A 24,545-nucleotide genomic window follows, 5' to 3' on the forward strand; every position below is an offset into this window, starting at 1 on the left:
AGATATCTTGATACTACCCGAGGAGTTCCGATTGGCTGTCAGCAGTCGATGAATCCAAAATGGCGAAACCTGGATCGAAAGTTTATTTCACCGTTTGTTTTATTGTGTTTTACAGCCACTGTGTGCTTACAGATTTTCCATCCAGGATTGAGTAAGTACCTTTGTATTTTCATGCTTATATTAATATATTTATACTTTTTAAATAAGTATATTAACTCCGTTGCCAGTATCACTAAAATACTTAATTAAGACGTTAAGTCAAATCTCTATCTCAACTTATTTTACCATATATAACATCAACAGTTATTAAAATTCATACATGTTTTTTACACCTTTAACGAGCGCATTCTATCATAGGATATGTTGATTAAAAATCTTTGGTTAAGATTCCTATGGAAAAATATTATACAGTCAAAATACAGTATTAATACTTGTTAATTACAGTATTAATCCATTATTTTCATTTTTTTGCCCTTGAATTATTTCTTTCTTTGAAATATTGGCATTTTTTATCAACACATTCCATTTAATATTACAATTTACAAAAAGTAATAAAACATGCACAGTGCTCCAGCTAGCCCGTTTTTCAATGGCGCAGCGCCCGTGCCCCTTTTCTGACCGCCCTGCCTTTTTTTGAGTAGTGCCCTTTTCACAAATGCTCTTATAGCACCAGTTATCCTGTTAGTGCCCTTTTTACTATTGAAATCATTGCAAAAGATTGGCAGCCCTTAATCCGCTGTTATAATTGAGACAAATTACGTAATACTTAAGACAATTCAGTGTTCCCGCTAGGTGTCACCATGCCCACATTGACTGCTTAAAATATGCCGCACTGCCCTTTCATCTTCCAATGTGCCTTGTCCAAGTCATATGACAGCTATATATGTGTAGTGAGCAGACGACCTGTGTATTCATAATCGGTAATCTTTTAATCCAATAATTAAGAAGAGCCAAATAGGGAAACATCGGCAGGAGGCGGAGCTATTGAATGTCAGCCAATCAGAATATACATTGAGAATTCGTTTATTCAATGATGAAAGTTCGTAAAATGCGAAGGGATGGTGAAAAAAGTTGTCAAGCACAATTAAATCTTTTAAAATAATTGTTAATTATATTGTACAGACGAGACTCGCCATTTAAACATTGTTGATTTGATGCTTTATGTAGCTTTTACCTATCATGTCTACGATCATTTCAAAAATCGCCGATACCGCCATTTTGTCAGAACGAATTTCGGAGTTAATTTATCAATGTTCTATGTTTTATAAGTGATTTTTTAAGCAAGGGCAGTGATTTTTACTGTCATTTTATTCTAAAACATTTAATAGCATATTAAACATTATTTTACCAAAGACAATTAAATAACAGCCAGGCTGAATGTAACATTCGTACACAATCCAGATCTTACCAAACTAAGATTCGTCCCCTACATATTTGTTCTTTTGTGTATTTATTTATTTGATTGCTTCAAATGTTTATTGTTTTTTTCTTTATTTTACATGTTTTTTTTTTAGAAATATGTGACATTTCACTAAAGAAGATTCCAGACAAGTACAATCATACTACCACACACAAATTTTAATTTTGATATTCAAATACACCCTTCTAAATTTTGAGAAAAAAAACACCACTTTGTTCAAGTCTGGAAATCATGGAAAATGATTTAAATTGAGTACGGTATGAAAACAAAACAAATTATAGGGGGAGACCCCCCCCAAAAAAAAAAAACAAAAAAAAACAACAAACAACAACAACAACTTGTGACAGGGGTGGACCCCTCCCCCAATTGCCCCTACATGACTCATGTAGCTTGCTCTTTCAAAACTCCACCCTGCCCTTTTCAAATCCTGGCTGGAGCACTGATGCAAGATTTTGAATCATACATGTACCTAGTCATTCTAAAATGCTGTCCAAAGCTAATGTTACTTTAACCTGGAAAAGACAACTATAATCAAACCAAATCATACCGCCCAATTACTTTAGAGAGCATTATTGAAAAATTAATGGAAAGAATTATAAAAAACAGACTCACTTGGAAATTAGAAATAGAAAATGCACTGTCAAAATCTCAAGATGCCTACAGGAAAATCAAATCATGCACTCAGACCCTATTACGTCTAGTGCAGAGTGTTCAGGATAACTAATGCCACAGCATTTGTGGTAATGGATTATGAGTCATGCTTTGAAAGGGTCTGGAGGGCAGGTCTGATGATGAAGGCGCATGACAACAAAATTGAGGGCCGATTATGGGTGTACCTACAAGAATACATCACAGACAGGAAATACTACCTTCAGGTGAATGATTACCAATCCATAAAAATGACATCAAAAGTAGGAATTCCACAAGGGTCTGTTCTAAGTCCGACCCTGTGTAATATGTATACAAGTGACAGCATGGACAGAGAGTCAAAGGAAAACATGTAGAATTCGGTGACGATGCAAGTGTATGGAATTGTGCCAAAAAACTGAAGATGCAATAAAAGACACTAACAAAGATCTTGAAGAAATTAGGATATGGTGTGATAGATGGAATATTAACCTAGCACCAGAGAAATTGGGAAACAAAATGGTTGTAGTCCGACCACGTACATGAAATTGAATAATGCATTGGTCTTGCCAATTCTTGACAATGGGATCTCTGTTGCAGCCACCCAAACAGACAAATGTATAAAATCATATGAGAAAGTACAATGTAGTGCCATGATTAAAGCAAGTGGTTGTATGCCTAGTACAAGTACTGAAGCTCTTGAACCAATGGACCTAGACTGAGACTTACGCAGAAGAAGTAGTGCGCATCGCAGAAAAGAGGGAGCAGGTACCACTTAAGCAGGACTTTAATGATTGGATTATCAACAGGTTCCATAGAAAAGGAAAGCCAACCATGTTTGCTATTTTGATGAGCCACTTCAATGAAATGAAAGTCAACATTAAGCTAGAAACATTGAAAATGAGTTTCATTACAACAGCAAATTTATAGGTCTATCAAAAACCAAAGCGAAGGTAAATACACAAACATTTTTGGAAAGCAAAGGAAACCAAGTGTTAAACATAGAAGCAATTCTAGAAAACTGCAATGAGACAGATATTCTGGCTTTCACAGATGGCTCCACACTAGGTAACCCAGGACCAACAGGAGCAGGGGCTGCTATATTCCTCGAGGGTTACAATAGTTACCCAATACTTCTAAACAAGAGTGTCTCAACTCACAGCAACAACTACACAGGAGATCTTGTCAGTATAGAAATAGCGCTGCAGTTCTTAGTCTCACTTGGGATAAAAAAACAGGTCAATACAAATATTCACCGACTGCCAGAGCGCAATTACCACAGCTTTCGCTTCTACTGAGCTACCCACAAATAACATTGAAACTGTACTTGACATTAAATCACATCTATCCAATATTAATGAAAAAGAGAACATTTTGAAAGTGCATTGGATACCTGGACACCAAAATATCAGGGGCAACAAACTTGCAGACCAACAAGCAAAAGTAGGGGCAATGGATGCTACAAAGCTAGCCCAAGAATTTGATAAAAACATAGATGGAAAAACAGTGAGACAAATGATGAAATGCAAAATTAGGGAGGAAAAATGGCCGCGACAATACCACCACTTAGAAAAATCTGGCGCCATACATGATGTTTCCATTGAACCAGGGAAAATAATTTGTGTCGGTGAAAACAACAGAAAAATATATAGTTTAATCAATCAGCTTCTGAGCGGACATACGCGCCTCAAAGATCACTGGGCCAAAATCACTCCGGAATATACAGACAACTGCTGTGACACATGTAAAATGCCAGAAACAGCAGATCACTACATTTTCCATTGCTTAAAGTACGCAGATGCCAGAAAGAAGCTACTACAGCGGACAGAAGAAATTCTCCATAGGCACGATGTTTTGTGCTCGGTCATCACAATAGGAGTACTGGCAGGGGAAGTACATGACATTTCTATTGGAGCAAAGCAAGATTTGGTGACCTCTTTGTTACTTACCATGCTTTTATAAAGTAAAATTAGTCTGAGTTTGAGATATGACTTAAGTATTTCTGTGATATTTGGGCCTGACCTTACCCAATGCAAAGCCTAAGCTAAGGTATATATCAAATTAATAATGTGTAGTAAATCAAAGTTTAGCTGATCTTTCTCCCTAATAAACCACCTATAATATCTATGATCTATACAAATAGGTTCGGTTAAAATGTGCAATAATCTTAAAAATCAAGAAGGTCTATGGGTGTATATAATGCTGGTAGTTATTAAGGCAAAGAGGTGCTACCAAAAATGGGCAGGGTGCAGTAGCATTTTATAACTTTTTAGCTAAAACCTTAACCTAAAAAATATTTGTTTGTTTACATACGAATTAATGACAAAAATAGTGTCGGCATCAATATAATTGGTACTTTTGAGATTGTTTCATGTACTGCATTTTATCCAAGTTAAAATATCCTGGATGTATGATACAGTTGGAGATTCTTATCAGATTTGTAGTATTTACACCTCTGTTTAATGGGTGTTTGTAGATCTTTAGTCCACTGACCAGTAGGCAGAGGGTGAGAGAGTGGAAACACTGTGGAAAGTGGATAGTGTGAGGTCTTATTTTACCTTATATAAAAGGGGTGGTTTGGTACATGTTGTCAATCCACTAGTACACAAAATCGATCGTGAACTTTCTGAACCGGTTCATTCGATGATGTCGAACCTGAGTCCCAGCAAGATCCTGAACATTCATTAAAATCTGCCTTGTTTCACTGAGTTGCTCGTTTCCCATGGAGGGTTTTATTGCCAGTTGCACCAGTTATCGTGTTGTTTTATTAACCTCAAAGGGGAACTCAGGGTTGTATGCATTGCTACTACATTGCTACTGTTGAAATTAAAAAAATCTTCAAATTTTGACTGATCTCTTGAATTGCGAATGAATTATGATTAAATTAAAACTTGTCAGGCATTGTGACATGCTGTTAGACCTAACAAAATCTCGTAATATCAAAAAAGATTTGATAAAGAGCAAATAGATTCCCAGTGGTTGCCTGTTGTTGTTTTTTCCAGCATATATCATTAAATAGCTTCTTTTTCTATTGACTGCTCAAAACTTTTTTCGGTCAGAAAACAATCACAGTCAATTATTAATTAATGAAGACATACAAAAACCCTTGACTAACTGCAATCTTACCTTTTTACCTAGTCCAGCCATTAATTCCTATGATTATCTTGTCATCAAAATCTAAACAATGAGAAAGTTTTTAGAAATAAAAGTTTACACTCAGACAACTTCACTCACTCCGTTTGTCAAAATACCCATCAACAGATGGTAGGTGGAGAAAAAATGTGAGTAGCCAATCAGCGATCAGTATCCTCTACAGCTGTATAAAACTTCTTGGTCTACTGAAAAATTGGCTCTGTTAAGACTATCAGAGTTAAAGCGTTTGATTAAATCAAAACAACATTTCTGGGATGATTGAGACATGATTTTGTTTGCAGCTGCACATAGAAAGGGGAGAGTTGTGTTCCTTCAATTGCAAAAAGTTGGCATTTTCAAACTTGTATCAATCAGAACTCCAGAACTTTATGACCTATAGTCATGAAACATTTAAGAAATATTACACACCACTGAGGGACATATGACATTATTACCGGCCAGTTAGCCCTCGAAGGTGTATATGGACGGAAGCGATAGCCGAGGTCCATTCATCTTTGGGGGCTGACTGGTCGGTCCTTATAATGCCATATTGGCCATATGTGGTGTGTTATATTTCTTATAATATACCAAACACTTTTTTACAATTTAATAATTTTAAAGTGCCTTTGATGTGTATTATTGAACAAATCTAATAATGTTTCATTGCGAAAAAAATGTTGTTGTGAAAATTGCAAGCAGCACTCACCAGTTTTATGACGTCAATGGTCCATATTATATGACGTCAGCATTCTATATTATATTTTTGGCGAGGTCCGGAATGGCAAAAAACATTATATTGACCGCTGACATCATAAAGTATGGATTTTTATTAAAATACATTGATATACACACCGATCAACTTTATATACACAAAGAAGGAACACATTTATGTAAGGTATATTATTATTTTTTTATATGGACTGCAGGCTTGAAAGTTGGGATTAACTAGACTGCAGGAAAACCATAGTGTATTCATAATTTTCCAGCAGTGCTCATTAAACATTTGTAATATGTGTGGGTAAGAACTAACGACCTGGTTAGCTCAGTTGGTTAGAGCACCATGCTAGTACACCGTCTGTTGTGAGTTCGAGACCCACATCGGGTCCGTTTTCCTCCCAGGTTTACATTAATGATGGCAGCGGTAAACGGCAGGAGTGTCTCCGTTGGCCTAAAATGTTAATGGGGGAGGAGTGTAGCTTGTGTGGGTAAGAACCTGCCACCGGTTTATCTCAGTTTATGAGAGCTCTGTGGTAGTGTTCTGGTGATCGTGGGTTCGAGACCCACACCGGGCGCACTTTTCTTTCCAGGTTTGTTTTGCATTGAACATTTATTGTCAAGTGTTAGAAGCTATTCACTTGAGGTTTAACCTTACCTTTTAAGCTGCAGGACTTACAACAGTTGTGGGCCTTGACTTATTTTATAATTAAGATTTTTTGTGGTATCTTTCATATTATTAAAAATCCTCAAAATCTGGTGTTCTGGTGTCTTATTTCCACTTTTCTAGTCTTCTTAAATTATTGTTGAGACAGATGACTTCAATTTGGGGAAGTTTTCTGCTGTAGGCCAAATGAGCTGTGTTACATAATTTTGTAATGATGCAATATTGATCCAATCTTGAGAGAAGAAAGGCTCAGAATATTGATACAAAAGCAGCCAGCAGGAATACTAGTACAAGACATAGTCACTTAGATAGAAATCTGTTTCAAGAGAGGCTTTTCCAGGAAGAACTCCCAGTGGCTAGATGTGGTCTATTTACAATGTATTTCTCTGGGAGCAGAATAATAACCTCTGATTGTCTCCTAGGTTGTCAGCAGTGTGTTATTAATTTGGGCATCTGATGAATATAGTCTGGTATATTGAATAAATTTAATGAATGGAATTAATAATACAAGTCTGCATGGCTAGCCATTTCAAGAGAAAAATTCAATACCATAATAACTAGACAGGCTCAATATTCACACAATTCATGATAATATTATCAAAAAATGTTTGCACTTACCTTTTTTTTTAATAAATTTTAACAAATTGCATTGGCAGACTCACTTAAGGAACTTAAAATGTAATAAATGAATACATTTGGAACTCTTTCAGACAATGCGAAACTTTTTTCTTCACAGGACATTGCGACAGGTTCAACACCAAAACTTTACCTGTCGCCACCTGTTGCAGTGTTTTAAACTGTATATTTATTTAGTCATTATAACTTATCAGGGTTAGGGTTGAAATTAAACCAGCAAATTTAAACACTGTAATTTTTCCTTTAAATGATAGATATTTCAATATTAAGATAATCCCAAGATGTTCTATTGCAAGAAAGTAAACAAAACGAAGTTCATTTATTTTGTACGTTGTACATATCGTGAATTGTGTCATTGAATTTTAGCTAAGGCTTTTCTTCTTTCCATGAACTAGCAAATCTCCTTGCCAGAGTTGGAGTTGTTGCTAGAAAACTATAGACACCTTTTGACCTAACATAACCCCATCCAAGTATCTAAAAAAATGTGGTAAGCTAGATCTTACCCTTTTTATTATTAATCATAGATTTAAAGATCTGATTCGAAGATATAATTAAAAGGACTAAAAGTCAAAATCAAACACTGTATTTATGCAAATGAAAGTAGAATAATGCAACATTTAATTATTGACAGGGTTAATTAGAGTGGAATATGTCAGCATGGTATCCATCATGCTATTTAAATTACCGTAAATGACTGGGTATATGACGATAGGGGGTATTTAGACTCAGGCAAAACAATCCGTGAAAAATCTGAGAAAAAACTTAAATCTATGTTTTGGGTTAAAGGATGCAAAGAAAAAATGTCAAAATCGTCTGCCAATCTTGGCCACCATCAGGGCTCGACATTAACCACTGCCTGATTGCCCAGGGCAAGTTATTTTTGCAGGCGGGCAGAAGTTTTTAGAATCTACCTGCCCGATCGGGCAGTAACAAAAAAAACTCGTCATAGTGGCGACTTTTCGGGTAAAAAATAGTAGTCCGTACTCTCCTTCTTGGAGAGTATTTATCAAACCGAAACTAATGCACTCATTGGTTGTTGACTCGGAAACGGGTCAAACGGAGCTCCTCTGACATTTTCATTCGAAACTACGATGGCGAAGACTGCCGAATATTTTCCGATAGAGCTCGAGCAATTCCGTCTAGATCCGTTGGCCAATCGCGTGAGCTGCACCAAATCCATATAGCTAGCATTCCAGTTAATGCCCTCACAATGTGTTTTGACAGTCGACACTGTCAAGTTTTTTTAATGTTTTAAACGAAAAAAGGCTAAGTCAATCGAGAAAAAGACCAGCTATAAAAAAAAACGAAAACGATGCTGGGTCGAGTCTTGGGGAAACAATTTTCCTGGACTCAGACACAGCGAGAATGGTCATTTTGGCTATTTTTCGGACTGCTCCAATTTTCGGATGCTCGGTTTTTGGAACTTTACGATTTCACTTTACATTGCGATAAATTGTAATTTACTTCAAAATAAATGTAAGATTACAAGGCTAAGATAATAAGAGGTTGACTGTTCGTTCTTATAATTCAATTTTATTTCATCCTTAATAATTTGAATGTATGTGCTATTAGTTACAAATTTCATGACAACTGATTTATTTCAAATACAGCAAGCGTGCAGGTTGAATCTGGAAATGGGTTTTGATGTGAAGTATAACAACAAAATGAGCCCCAAAAAATTGGGCAAGTAAAAAATCCATTCGGAATAAGCGTCAAGCCCTGACCATGTTTGTTGACAGTGACGAAAATTATTTTTTTCGTGAAAATGGCGATGGTTATCTTTAAAACCACACAATGATAATGCAAAATATGTTTCATTTTTATTCGTTTCATGTTAGGATATAGGCACTGAAAAGTACTTAGTTTACAATTTGTTTTTGGATGACACTGAAAAGTACCTTTTATGACTATTTGAAAGATTTCTTTCTGACAGTGTATCGTAAACAAATAACCTGTCGAGAATGAAAAGTGAAGTTATGCATAAACCTTATGTTGTACGGATTTGTTCTCAAAATGTCAACACCTACAGAAAAGAAAATAGAACGTGGAAAAGTGTGAAAAAACAAGACCATTATCCCATCGGTTTGTAGTATTGGTATGTTAAACAGGTCTAAAGGCAGTGTGAATTTTTCACACCTTATCGTACAACTGACAAAAATATTTAATCGTCTCCCCTTTGAAATTCTATTACTAAATTGAAAATCATTTCTCAGAAATATTTGTACACTTCTTTGTATAAATGAATTTTGTCTTTGGTAGAGGCTGATCTCATCAGTTATAATATTTCAAGGAGTTCATTTGATCTCATATTCAATTATAATTATATTCTCTGATTTCAGAATGGAGCACTGGTCTGACCTGTTAAGAAGGGAGCTATATGACTTGTTTGATGGTGCTACAGGCTACAACACCATTCCAAGGGTATGCCGTGCAGCTCATCACAACATTTTTAAAAGATGCTATTTTATTATGTGTACAACATATTAGTACAGATTGACTGTACAACATATTAGTACACATTGACTGTACACCATATTAGTACACATTGACTGTACAACATATTAGTACACATTGACTGTACAACATATTAGTACACATTGACTGTACAACATATTAGTACACATTGACTGTACAACATATTAGTACACATTGACTGTACAACATATTAGTACACATTGACTGTACACCATACTAGTACACATTGACTGTACAACATATTAGTACACATTGACTGTACACCATACTAGTACACATTGACTGTACAACATACTAGTACACATTGACTGTACAACATATTAGTACACATTGACTGTACAACATATGAGTACACATTGACTGTACACCATATTAGTACACATTGACTGTACAACATATGAGTACACATTGACTGTACACCATATTAGTACACATTGACTGTACAACATACTAGTACACATTGACTGTACACCATGTTAGTACACATTGACTGTACAACATATTAGTACACATTGACTGTACACCATATTAGTACACATTGACTGTACACCATATTAGTACACATTGACTGTACACCATATTAGTACACATTGACTGTACACCATATGAGTACACATTGACTGTACACCATACTAGTACACATTGACTGTACACCATATTAGTACACATTGACTGTACACCATACTAGTACACATTGACTGTACACCATACTAGTACACATTGACTGTACACCATATTAGTACACATTGACTGTACACCATACTAGTACACATTGACTGTACAACATATTAGTACACATTGACTGTACACCATTTTAGTACACATTGACTGTACAACATATTAGTACACATTGACTGTACAACATACTAGTACACATTGACTGTACACCATTTTAGTACACATTGACTGTACACCATACTAGTACACATTGACTGTACACCATTTTAGTACACATTGACTGTACACCATATTAGTACACATTGACTGTACACCATACTAGTACACATTGACTGTACAACATATTAGTACACATTGACTGTACACCATACTAGTACACATTGACTGTACAACATATTAGTACACATTGACTGTACACCATACTAGTACACATTGACTGTACAACATATTAGTACACATTGACTGTACACCATATTAGTACACATTGACTGTACACCATATTAGTACACATTGACTGTACACCATATTAGTACACATTGACTGTACACCATATTAGTACACATTGACTGTACACCATATTAGTACACATTGACTGTACACCATATTAGTACACATTGACTGTACAACATTTTAGTACACATTGACTGTACACCATATTAGTACACATTGACTACAACATTTTAGTACACATTGACTGTACACCATACTAGTACACATTGACTGTACAACATTTTAGTACACATTGACTGTACACCATACTAGTACACATTGACTGTACACCATATTAGTACACATTGACTGTACAACATGTTAGTACACATTGACTGTACACCATATTAGTACACATTGACTGTACACCATATTAGTACACATTGACTGTACAACATACTAGTACACATTGACTGTACACCATATTAGTACACATTGACTGTACAACATACTAGTACACATTGACTGTACAACATACTAGTACACATTGACTGTACAACATACTAGTACACATTGACTGTACACCATATTAGTACACATTGACTGTACACCATATTAGTACACATTGACTGTACAACATATTAGTACACATTGACTGTACACCATATTAGTACACATTGACTGTACAACATATTAGTACACATTGACTGTACAACATACTAGTACACATTGACTGTACACCATATTAGTACACATTGCCTGTGCAACATACTAGTACACATTGACTGTACACCATATTAGTACACATTGACTGTACAACATACTAGTACACATTGACTGTACAACATACTAGTACACATTGACTGTACAACATACTAGTACACATTGACTGTACAACATACTAGTACACATTGACTGTACAACATATTAGTACACATTGACTGTACAACATACTAGTACACATTGACTGTACACCATATTAGTACACATTGACTGTACAACATATTAGTACACATTGACTGTACACCATATTAGTACACATTGACTGTACACCATATGAGTACACATTGACTGTACAACATATTAGTACACATTGACTGTACACCATATTAGTACACATTGACTGTACAACATATTAGTACACATTGACTGTACACCATATTAGTACACATTGACTGTACACCATATTAGTACACATTGACTGTACACCATATTAGTACACATTGACTGTACACCATATTAGTACACATTGACTGTACACCATACTAGTACACATTGACTGTACACCATATTAGTACACATTGACTGTACAACATACTAGTACACATTGACTGTACACCATATTAGTACACATTGACTGTACAACATACTAGTACACATTGACTGTACAACATACTAGTACACATTGACTGTACACCATACTAGTACACATTGACTGTACAACATATTAGTACACATTGACTGTACACCATATGAGTACACATTGACTGTACAACATACTAGTACACATTGACTGTACACCATATTAGTACACATTGACTGTACACCATATTAGTACACATTGACTGTACAACATATTAGTACACATTGACTGTACAACATATTAGTACACATTGACTGTACACCATGTTAGTACACATTGACTGTACAACATTTTAGTACACATTGACTGTACACCATTTTAGTACACATTGACTGTACAACATATTAGTACACATTGACTGTACACCATTTTAGTACACATTGACTGTACACCATTTTAGTACACATTGACTGTACAACATTTTAGTACACATTGACTGTACACCATTTTAGTACACATTGACTGTACAACATTTTAGTACACATTGACTGTACACCATACTAGTACACATTGACTGTACACCATAGTAGTACACATTGACTGTACACCATATTAGTACACATTGACTGTACACCATATTAGTACACATTGACTGTACACCATATTAGTACACATTGACTGTACACCATATTAGTACACATTGACTGTACACCATATTAGTACACATTGACTGTACACCATATTAGTACACATTGACTGTACAACATATAAATACACATTGACTGTACACCATATTAGTACACATTGACTGTACAACATATTAGTACACATTGACTGTACAACATATAAGTACACATTGACTGTACAACATATTAGTACACATTGACTGTACAACATATTAGTACACATTGACTGTACAACATATTAGTACACATTGACTGTACACCATATTAGTACACATTGACTGTACAACATACTAGTACACATTGACTGTACACCATATTAGTACACATTGACTGTACAACATATTAGTACACATTGACTGTACAACATACTAGTACACATTGACTGTACAACATATTAGTACACATTGACTGTACACCATATTAGTACACATTGACTGTACACCATATTAGTACACATTGACTGTACACCATATTAGTACACATTGACTGTACACCATATTAGTACACATTGACTGTACACCACATTGACTGTACAACATATTAGTACACATTGACTGTACAACATATTAGTACACATTGACTGTACAGCATATTAGTACACATTAGTACACATTGACTGTACACCATATTTGTAAACATTGACTGTACACCATATTAGTACACATTGACTGTACACCATATTAGTACACATTGACCGTACACCATATTAGTACACATTGACCGTACACCATATTAGTACACATTGACCGTACAACATATTAGTACACATTGACCGTACAACATATTAGTACACATTGACTGTACAACATACTAGTACACATTGACCGTACAACATATTAGTACACATTGACTGTACACCATACTAGTACACATTGACCGTACAACATACTAGTATATATTGACCGTAGAACATACTTGTACACATTGACTGTACACCATACTTGTACACATTGACTGTACACCATATTAGTACACATTGACTGTACACCATACTAGTACACATTGACTGTACACCATATTAGTACACATTGACTGTACAACATATTAGTACACATTGACTGTACAACATATTAGTACACATTGACTGTACACCATATTAGTACACATTGACTGTACAACATATTAGTACACATTGACTGTACAACATATTAGTACACATTGACTGTACAACATACTAGTACACATTGACTGTACACCATATAAGTACACATTGACTGTACAACATATTAGTACACATTGACTGTACAACATATTAGTACACATTGACTGTACAACATATTAGTACACATTGACTGTACACCATATTAGTACACATTGACTGTACAACATATTAGTACACATTGACTGTACAACATATTAGTACACATTGACTGTACAACATACTAGTACACATTGACTGTACACCATAGTAGTACACATTGACTGTACAACATACTAGTACACATTGACTGTACACCATAGTAGTACACATTGACTGTACAACATACTAGTACACATTGACTGTACAACATATTAGTACACATTGACTGTACAACATATTAGTACACATTGACTGTACAACATTTTAGTACACATTGACTGTACAACATATTAGTACACATTGACTGTACAACATATTAGTACACATTGACTGTACACCATATTAGTACACATTGACTGTACAACATATTAGTACACATTGACTGTACACCATACTAGTACACATTGACTGTACACCATATTAGTACACATTGACTGTACACCATATTAGTACACATTGACTGTACAACATACTAGTACACATTGACTGTACACCATATTAGTACACATTGACCGTACAACATACTAGTACACATTGACTGTACACCATATTAGTACACATTGACCGTACAACATACTAGTACACATTGACTGTACACCATATTAGTACACATTGACCGTACAACATACTAGTACACATTGACTGTACACCATATTAGTACACATTGACCGTACAACATACTAGTACACATTGACTGTACACCATACTAGTACACATTGACCGTACAACATATTAGTACACATTGACTGTACAACATACTAGTACACATTGACCGTACAACATATTAGTACACATTGACCGTACAACATATTAGTACACATTGACTGTACAACATATTAGTACACATTGACCGTACAACATATTAGTACACATTGACTGTACAACATACTAGTACACATTGACCGTACAACATATTAGTACACATTGACCGTACAACATATTAGTACACATTGACCGTACAGCATATTAGTACACATTGACCGTACAACATATTAGTACACATTGACTGTACACCATATTAGTACACATTGACCGTACACCATATTAGTACACATTGACTGTACACCATATTAGTACACATTGACCGTACACCATATTAGTACACATTGACTGTACAACATATTAGTACACATTGACCGTACACCATATTAGTACACATTGACTCTACACCATACTAGTACACATTGACTGTACACCATATTAGTACACATTGACTGTACACCATACTAGTACACATTGACTGTACACCATTTTAGTACACATTGACTGTACAACATATTAGTACACATTGACTGTACACCATATTAGTACACATTGACTGTACAACATACTAGTACACATTGACTGTACAACATATTAGTACACATTGACCGTACAACATATTAGTACACATTGACTGTACAACATTTTAGTACACATTGACTGTACACCATATTAGTACACATTGACTGTACAACATATTAGTACACATTGACTGTACACCATATTAGTACACATTCACTGTACACCATACTAGTACACATTGACTGTACAACATACTAGTACACATTGACTGTACAACATGTTAGTACACATTGACTGTACACCATATTAGTACACATTCACTGTACACCATACTAGTACACATTGACTGTACAACATACTAGTACACATTGACTGTACAACATAGTAGTACACATTGACTGTACACCATATTAGTACACATTGACTGTACAACATTTTTCAACCAGTATTAAATGGGTGTCAAATATATTTTATAAAGATTAAGTGCTTTAGCTCCAGGTTATTGCTCCTTTCAGCATTTTGAAAATAATTGAAGTAGTGTAAAATCACATAATCAATTATTCCAGAAAAAAAACACTTAAAAAAAAGTCATTCTTATTCAGGCATATAATGATGAGAGCAAAATTGATCGAAGCCCGTTTCAGCTGAACTTCCAGGATGTGGACCCTGTGGCGATTGTTGACAAAATGGCTGTCTCTCTCAGCTCCATGCTCGAAAACAAGATGAAAGCCTTGAAGGTAGGGTTAACGACCTTATTAATAGTTAAAACCATGTTTAAATTTACTGTACCTGAATTTTTTTTTCAGGGCAAACATTCTTTATCATGAAATAATGTATATTACAATGCAGAAGAAGTCCCAAATATTAAACATACTCATAGAAAATACAATAAAGAAAACATGTTATATGTGTTGAATGAAAAAGATTTGGACAAAGAAGAAATCTAAATGCTCATGTGATTTTCCCTCTTCTGTCACTCCCTTGAACTGCCTATGAGTATGTGAAGGTTGGTATAAAGTAGGACTTGAAGCAGTTATGTACACTGTTTATTACACTTATTCACAATCATAGAACATATGTTTGCAGATGATAAAACTACAACAGACATGTGTCATCATGGGCATGCCATGCTCTTGTTCATATCAGTTGACTGTAAATAATTCTCTGGATTTTCAGGATTCTGTTGAAAAAGCTGAAAGAGCAGCCAAAGGGCATGTCTGGAGTAATGACATCACTGTAAGATCTGTGTAGTACATTTATAAACATCTCATTATCCAATACATAAAGACCATGTATTTTGAAAAGCTATGTTGAACTGAGGTAAACAATAAACTTCTATACATTGGGGCCATTTAATCAAAGCTTATTGTAAGCAATATTTCTGATTGGTTGTAATATCTATTTTGAAACTTTATTGGTAAGTTTAGGAATAGTTTTATTAGACTTTTTTTTACAATATAAGATTTATAACATTGATAACCCTAGATTTGCAATTAATCAAATTCACTATCAAGGATGTGAACTTTTGATATGTTCGAATATCATAACAGTGTTCTTTTACCTAATCCTGGCCACTTACTGCTGCACGATTTTTTTATGATAAAGTCTGAAACCGGATTACCAGCTTAAACTCTATTGTTAATTATAAAAAACATTTTAATAATCAATATATCAGTAATTAAATAATTTAACAATTCATTATTAATAATTAGTTTTCTTTGATTCCCTGAGGAATTATCTACTACATGCAACATACAATCAATTAAACAGTCTCTTCTTTCGACCATGTGTATTCAGTAAAAACTCCATTTCACCTGAAGTGCTTGAAGGGTTTTTAAATAACTACCCACAAATGTGCACCATATTGAGACGTGCAGAGTTTAAGGTCAAGGTCACACTTAAAGCAAAGGTCATACTACTATATCCAACATATTGCATAGATGTGGGTAGGGGGAGACATCAGTTTACTGTCCAGTTATTCATGTCAACTGACACCAACAATTATCGGCTATGACTAAAGCTACATACTGACAAACCATGGAATAAGTAGTAGTAATTTGTTGAAGAAGATTCAGAATTTGCATTTAAAAACATATATTTGCAGAAAGAGAAATGCTTAAAGTCGAAGGAAATCAAGCCAGATGATCCACGTCTTGTATACAATGAGCGATTTAAACAGATGATAATACCCAACATGTCCAGCGTACACATTCCTGTGGAAATTTATGATGGAGGTTAGTATGAATAAACATTCAGTATTCTTACTTATTATGCCCCCACAAAGTGGCGGCATATAGGGTTGCCCTTGTCCGTACGTACGTCTGTCTGTCTGTACGTACGTACGTCCCGAAGATTGTTTCCGATCTAATTCTTCAAAACAGTTTGTCCAATCCTCACCAAACTTTAAACACATGTTTGTGACCATAATATCTTGATCAAGTTCGATAGTCATGGAAATCGCTTTAGTCATTTAGGAGTTACGGCCCTTTTTTGCCAAAAATACTTCAAAAATATATGTTTCCAATCTAATTCTTGAAAACTGTTTGTCCAATCCTCACCAAACTTTAAACACATGTTTGTGACCATAATATCTTGATCAAGTTCGATAGTCATGGAAATCGCTTTAGTCATTTAGGAGTTACGGCCCTTTTTTGCCAAAAATACTTCAAAAATATATGTTTCCAATCTAATTCTTGAAAAGTATGTGTCCAATGTGGATCCAACAAGTTTTTTCCTGCCTGAATGGCGCCATATAACCTATACAGTCTTGCGATGCCGTAAAACCCAACTCAACTCAACTTATCCTATATGTGCAGATTATCCTGAATAATCATTATGGCTTATTTTCTGTGACAAAAAATCGAAGTGGGGGCATCCGTGTCCTATGGACACATTTCTAGTTTTTGAATGTATGTGTATATTTTTTTATTCTTTCCAGCCATGTTATACACCTTGTGAATGATATTTTCTTATTCTATAAACTACCGTTTTATACTATGTATAGGACGCTAGCATAGATAGGACGCAGGCAAAAAAAAAAATGGTTAAAAAAACACCCTGGTTAAAAAAACACCCTTAATATATAAGATAGAATGCAGCGGAAAAATGTCAAAATCGGAGCCGAAAAATTTAGGTTGGTCAATTATTTATAACATAATTATGTTAAAGTAAAAAAAAAAAAAAAGGTATATAAGGCATTTCAATAACTGTCGTGTGTATTTCAATAATTATCGTCGTATTATGGTAATTTAGCATATTTCGATAAGTCCAGTATCCGCCATATTTGTTTAGACAATTTATTTTTTGGGATCGTGAAAATGACAAAGGTCAGTATAAATGATATTAAGTTTTATGGCAAACTGATATGTACTTCGTAAATTTATACATTAAATACGCAAGAAAAGTGACAGTAGCACAGTTTTATTTTGTCAACCTGATGACGCTTTTTTTCAATTCGCCTTCGTCGTTTTCTGACAGTGTATCGTAAACGGCAATGATATAAGTCTTAGTATGCGTGAATGTTCTCAAAATGTCAACACCCTCAGATAAGTATTAAAACATGTGGTAAAGTGCGAACAAACAACCGTACGGTATTACCATCGCAATAGTTTGTCCGATTGTTTTTTTTTTTTTTAATGACAGACAGCGGGTGTTTTTCACACCTTCGCACATTTGAAAAGATTTGATAGTGACAATAATGTTACTTTGCGGTATTATTATTTTAAAACAGTAACATACAATAAAATGTTTTGTAAAATATCGAAATGTTAAAATGGTGAACAACGTTTAATTGATATTTACCTCATATCCTGTTTTTTCCGTTGCTGTTATTACTCAACACAGTTAAAGCGCTGACTCACATTGAGTTTTTGTGAGTAGCGTCCCTTTTGTAAAAAAGTAAACACTCATGTTTGTTTTCAATTTATTTCTCAAAAAAATAAATTTAAAGTAAACATTCAATATATTTCTGCATGTGTTAACTTTCGTGATTTAACCTACATCAGTTGTTCTCTTCGGTGGACACATTATAGGTACTTACCATTACCGCGTTCATCTCCGGTCCAACATTTTCAGCATGAAATGGACTTGTGAAAAACTGATAAAATCCTAATAGCATAGAAAGGACGCAGGCAATTTTTAAGATGATAATCTGGGATAAAAATGTGCATCCTATGCATAGTATAATATGGTATCTCATTTACATTTGAATTTTCAAATGAAACCTTATCATGAAGTATTATTGACAAGCTTCAGTCCCAACACTGACACAATTTCTGCCCACAAAAGACTACCAATGTAAATGGTGCCATCTCATCAATGAGTGTAAGACGAACTATATATTAGGAGAATACAACTTTCAATTGAATTGAAGTGTCAGAGATAGAACTGAAATTCTTGTAAATCTAAATAAGCATTAACCAGAGGGAAATCAGAGATAGGTGAAAAGATGGCCCCATTATGTACGAAAAATGAATACATTTATGAGGGAAATTAGATAAAGTGGTGAAAAGATGGTCCCATTATTCAGTGGTTGAAATTAACACAAGCCCGGAAGCCCTGCACTGGTAAAATGTCTTCTGGGCTTGCTCAAATTCTGATTTTTATATAGCAGGGCTTGTTCAAATATTTGATGCTAAGCTATAGTATATGAATTTGGGCTTTTTCATCCAAAAGTCTAATTTCAATGATTGCATTATTTACTAAAAATGAATACATTTATGATGGAAATTAAAGTGTGGTGAAAGATGTCCCCATTTTGTACTTAAAATGAATACATTTATGATGGAAATTAAAGTGTGGTGAAAGATGGCCCCATTTTGTACTTAAAATGAATACATTTATGATGGAAATTAAAGTGTGGTGAAAGATGGCCCCATTTTGTAATTAAAATGAATACATTTATGAGGGAAATTTATTCATATGAATGGTCTGTTTAGAAATAATTTTTGCAGAGCTTTTTTCTCTAATTTTACTAATGCATGTTTTTGTTTGAGTGGTTCTGACTAGATATAATGTTGTTGTGAAATACTGTCGTCGAAATAATTCAAATTTCCTTGAAACTGTGTTGATTCAAGAAAGTCTGCAATGACAATCAGTAAATCATGATCTAAACAATGTCAACTTTGTCAAATGCTTACATGCCATCATCATATTATATCTTGCTTTGATATCATTGGGATCAGCTTAGATTTGTGTTATAATTTTTTAAGTGTTAATTTTAGTTTTTAAATTCAATTACATGGTCAATGTTTTTTTATAGAAAGAAAGTGGAGGTATTGTCTTATGGTTGGTTTTGATGGAGTCAGTTGCTGTGTAGTGCTGCGAAAACTTTAATTTTCATATTAACTTCAAAACTTACATGTATGTTTGATTTGCAACAAAGAAAAGTTTTTATTTCATGTAAATTATAATTTTAAATATTCCCTGTTTAGGGATCGGCAGCGATGCAAAAGTCGATTGAGGGTACAACATTTTAAATGTTTTAAAAAATCAACTTCTATTTAGTTTTGAGGTTCAATTGTTAACAAGCATGACTCATATATCCAATGCAACATGAAAAGCTGTAATAAGGAGTTGAGCAATTTTTACGAAAGAATGTTTTATCAGATTTCCAATCAAAATCCATTTACGTTTTCAGGGAAATGTCTTAATACAAAAATAATATTTTTGTGAGTCAAATTTATCGTAACTGCCCAATCAACAATGTCTTGTTGCTTTGTGTTGATTGCAGCTATTTGAAAAAAGATATATGCATTTCTATAACCCGGAAATGAATTTTATCAACGGAATTTCATTATTTTTCTGAATAACTTTCTTATTTGACAAGATATCATCAAGATCTCTCATGACATTGTTGAATAGGTAGTCTGTGGCATTTTGACATACAAACAAAGTACTAATGTTGACTGACTTTTTCATAATAATAATGTGGATGCTTTTTGATCCCAAATCTGTTAAAATCTTTTTTTATAAAATTTGTTTAACTCCTAACTAACCCAAAACATGTCGTCAAGAATAAATGTTTCAGTCCCAACAAAGATTGCTCTTCAAAGCTAGATAAAACAAGTATTTTTTAAACGTTTTAGCTTTTGACCTTCCCCACCCACTTTTGCATAGCTGCCGGCCGTTAAGGCCTAATTTGGCAGCTGCATTTCCATTACATCAGGCTTTGTTTTAATCTCTTTCCTTAAGGTACCTGGTTTGTCACACCTCTCTTTTTGAGTCATTTCACAGCCATTTTAAAGTGAACAGTAGCTACACAAGTGGCTGCCAATGTTTGTCAATTTATCTGTGAATCAATACATTAAGCTTGAGGGACATTACAGGCTGAGTAATTTTGTATTGTACACATTTTCCATATAGCAATTTTTATGTTTATTTTAATATCTTCAATCAGTGGTCGAAATTAGCACAAGCCCGCAAGCTCTGCACTGGTAAAATGCTTTACCGGCTTGCTCAAATTCTGGGTTTTATGCAGCAGGGCTTGTTCAAAAATGTAATGCCAAGCAGTAGTATATAAATTCGGGCTTGTTCATCCAAAAGTCTAATTTTGATGACTGTTCAATGGTTATAAATTTATTGACAAGGACAACATTTTCGTGTGATGCTAAAGGCTTTGTAAAACTCTGCCACTGACAGTATTAACAACACAGGCTATGACAATAGCTTAACTTTTTTCTTTGAAATGTAGATAAGCTAAAAGAAGAAAACATTTATGCTAAATTCAATGTTCTCAATTTTTTTATTGCTTCTATTAGTGAAACTAGTTCCCCAGTGGAGCATGAAGAAAAAGGTTCCGAGGGGTAAACTCTGTGTCCATTACGTAGACATGTAGAACTGCATGGATATGCCCCGTGTCCATACATGTAGAAGAAAATCAACAAAAACTCATCTTTCACTTTCGTAAAGACCTTGTTGCAAACATTTCCTCTTCATTTTGTATTGCCTGTGTTTATCTCAATACCTAATGTGTTTGTCCTTAATTCAAATGTTTAATTTGCAGCATAATTATCAAAAAATATATCTTGAGTTCATTGAAGAATATATCTTGAGTTAATTTTTTATATTTGTTTGATTAGTTCATAAAATGCGGTGTAATGTATGGTTTAAAAATAATATTAAACACTTGGTTATTTGAACATAGCTATTTACAATGGCAATTTTAACTGGGAAGGGTAAATGTGATAGATTTGAGCATTTTTACTTGTTTATTTACATACAAACACAAAGAAATGGTTGATGCAAAAGAAATGTGTAACCATGCTTCTGGTTACTGACAGACCTTGTAAAATATCAATCCAAATAGGCACAAAAAATGATATGTTTGTTTCTGGTTTCATGCCGCTAATAGAGAAGTTAGGTTGGATTATTTTGTTTTATGAGGTAAATTGTCTCTCGTGATTTTCCTGTGAGCAAAAACTATAAATTATATTCTTAAGAACACCTAAGAACAATCACTTTTAGCATCACTGGAATTGCTAAAAGCCGAACAGGAAATCCAAATCCAAAATATAATATAAAATATTTCTCAAGGCAAAAATAAGAGCTAGTGTTGGGGCAAAAAACACTGTAGGTTGGGAACCCAGTAAGAACATTTTTTATTTACCCTTTAAAGAAAATTTTGGCCAAGATTGTAGTTCTGGCATGCAGGACTTTAACATTATATTCCCACCAGTTGGGCTAGGAATGTATAGTTCTCATGTGCACGACTTTTACACTTTCGCACCCTTGAGCACAACTACCGTACAACATTCCCTTCCTTTTCAACATGAACAAGTTAGGATTATGAAATAAATGATGTATCAAAATTGCCTCTTTTAATATTTCTGATAATTGATTGTGTTTTTTATCAGATTTTCAATACCTTGTAGGTAATTTATACAATGTTTGACAACAAAATTGATTAAAGTCTAAAACAGATTGTTTGTTTTTGTTGATTTTCATTGAAACTTGTATCAACACAGTTTTGTATATGTACAAATGTTTTGAGTACTATAGACTTAAATTTTGTCACATGATTTTGTTTAGACCGTCATTGCGACAGAGTATGTTGTTTTGCTTATGATTTTTATCCCCCACCAAATCAAAGGTTTGAGAATGGGGAATATGGTTTTGGTGTTGATTGTCCGTCCGTCACATTTTTTCTGTTAGGAACCATATCATGCTACGGATTGGTATAATGCTGTTCAAACTTGGCCAGAATGTCCCCCTTCTTAAAATCTCCACTTCTTGTAAATGTGGGTCATATGGTGTCAAAAACTATTTCCTTGATCAGCTCTTGGATTTATTTAAAACTAGATCAGTTGGTGTCAAAAAAAGGTCACTAGGTTAAATCTTAGAAAAACAATCAATGAGTTATATTTATGTTTGGAACATAATGGAGACATTATATTTGGTCCAATATTCATGAAACTTTATTGACTGTTTTCCTTGATCCACTCTAGGATTAATTTGAAACCTGAGGTCATTTGGGGTCAAAAACGAGGTGACACACTTTCAAATCGTAGAGAAAAATGTTAAGAACATACTAGAGGCAATATGTCTGGTCCAATCTGGCCTTGATAAAATCTAGGTGACTAGATCAAATCTGAATGCTACACTGAATAAAATATTCTTTGTTTCAAACAGTTGCAACCAACACTCTAGAGGCTTAGTATAATATTCTTACAATATTTCTGGTCCAATCTTGCCTTGATGAAACCTTGTACTAGTTGCAACTGGTCAAATCTAGGTTACCATGTCAAATCTAAATGCTTCATTATATATGATATTTTTTATTTCAAACAGTTGCAAAAACAATCATTTCGGGTATCTAATGTTTTTCAGAGTCCATCACTCTACTTTGCCTCAGCTGGTGGGGGATATCAGTTCAATAATTTTGCTTGTTTTCATTGTAGATTTTCAGTTTTATTATGTGTGTAGTATGTTCACCATATAACACGTGTATGTACTATAAAACACAAGAAGGTCCAGTAGCATATGTGTGAATAGGAATGATGAAAAGCAACAGAAGTTAAATTGGCAAATATTTTTTAATCACATTTTGGTGTTTTATACTTATGTTTGTGTTATATTTAAGGTAATTTTATAGTACTGTATCATGTTAATAGACATATGGGCGTATTTTGTCTGGTTTTCATCTCCATATGTCCAAAAATCCAACTTCAAACGCACAAAACATAAGGTGTAAACAG

The 24,545-nt window shown here is 34.3% G+C and overlaps 1 protein-coding gene across 3 annotated transcripts in view; it reads left to right on the top strand.

Annotated features, from left to right (window-relative positions):
• The first annotated feature begins 34 nt into the window (after window positions 1-34).
• The window catches only part of LOC128216805 (voltage-dependent calcium channel subunit alpha-2/delta-2-like), an 83,768-nt gene continuing 59,257 nt past the window's right edge, over window positions 35-24,545 (top strand). For all 3 annotated transcript variants that reach the window (XM_052923469.1, XM_052923470.1, XM_052923471.1), the window contains exons 1-5: window positions 35-151; window positions 9,536-9,617; window positions 15,954-16,088; window positions 16,528-16,587; window positions 17,456-17,585. In XM_052923469.1, the coding sequence (XP_052779429.1) occupies window positions 60-151; window positions 9,536-9,617; window positions 15,954-16,088; window positions 16,528-16,587; window positions 17,456-17,585 (499 nt within the window). In that variant the 5' untranslated portion in view covers window positions 35-59. The remainder of the gene's footprint in view (window positions 152-9,535; window positions 9,618-15,953; window positions 16,089-16,527; window positions 16,588-17,455; window positions 17,586-24,545) is intronic.

Source organism: Mya arenaria, chromosome 14, assembly GCF_026914265.1.
Source record: "Mya arenaria isolate MELC-2E11 chromosome 14, ASM2691426v1".
Taxonomy (NCBI): domain Eukaryota; kingdom Metazoa; phylum Mollusca; class Bivalvia; order Myida; family Myidae; genus Mya; species Mya arenaria.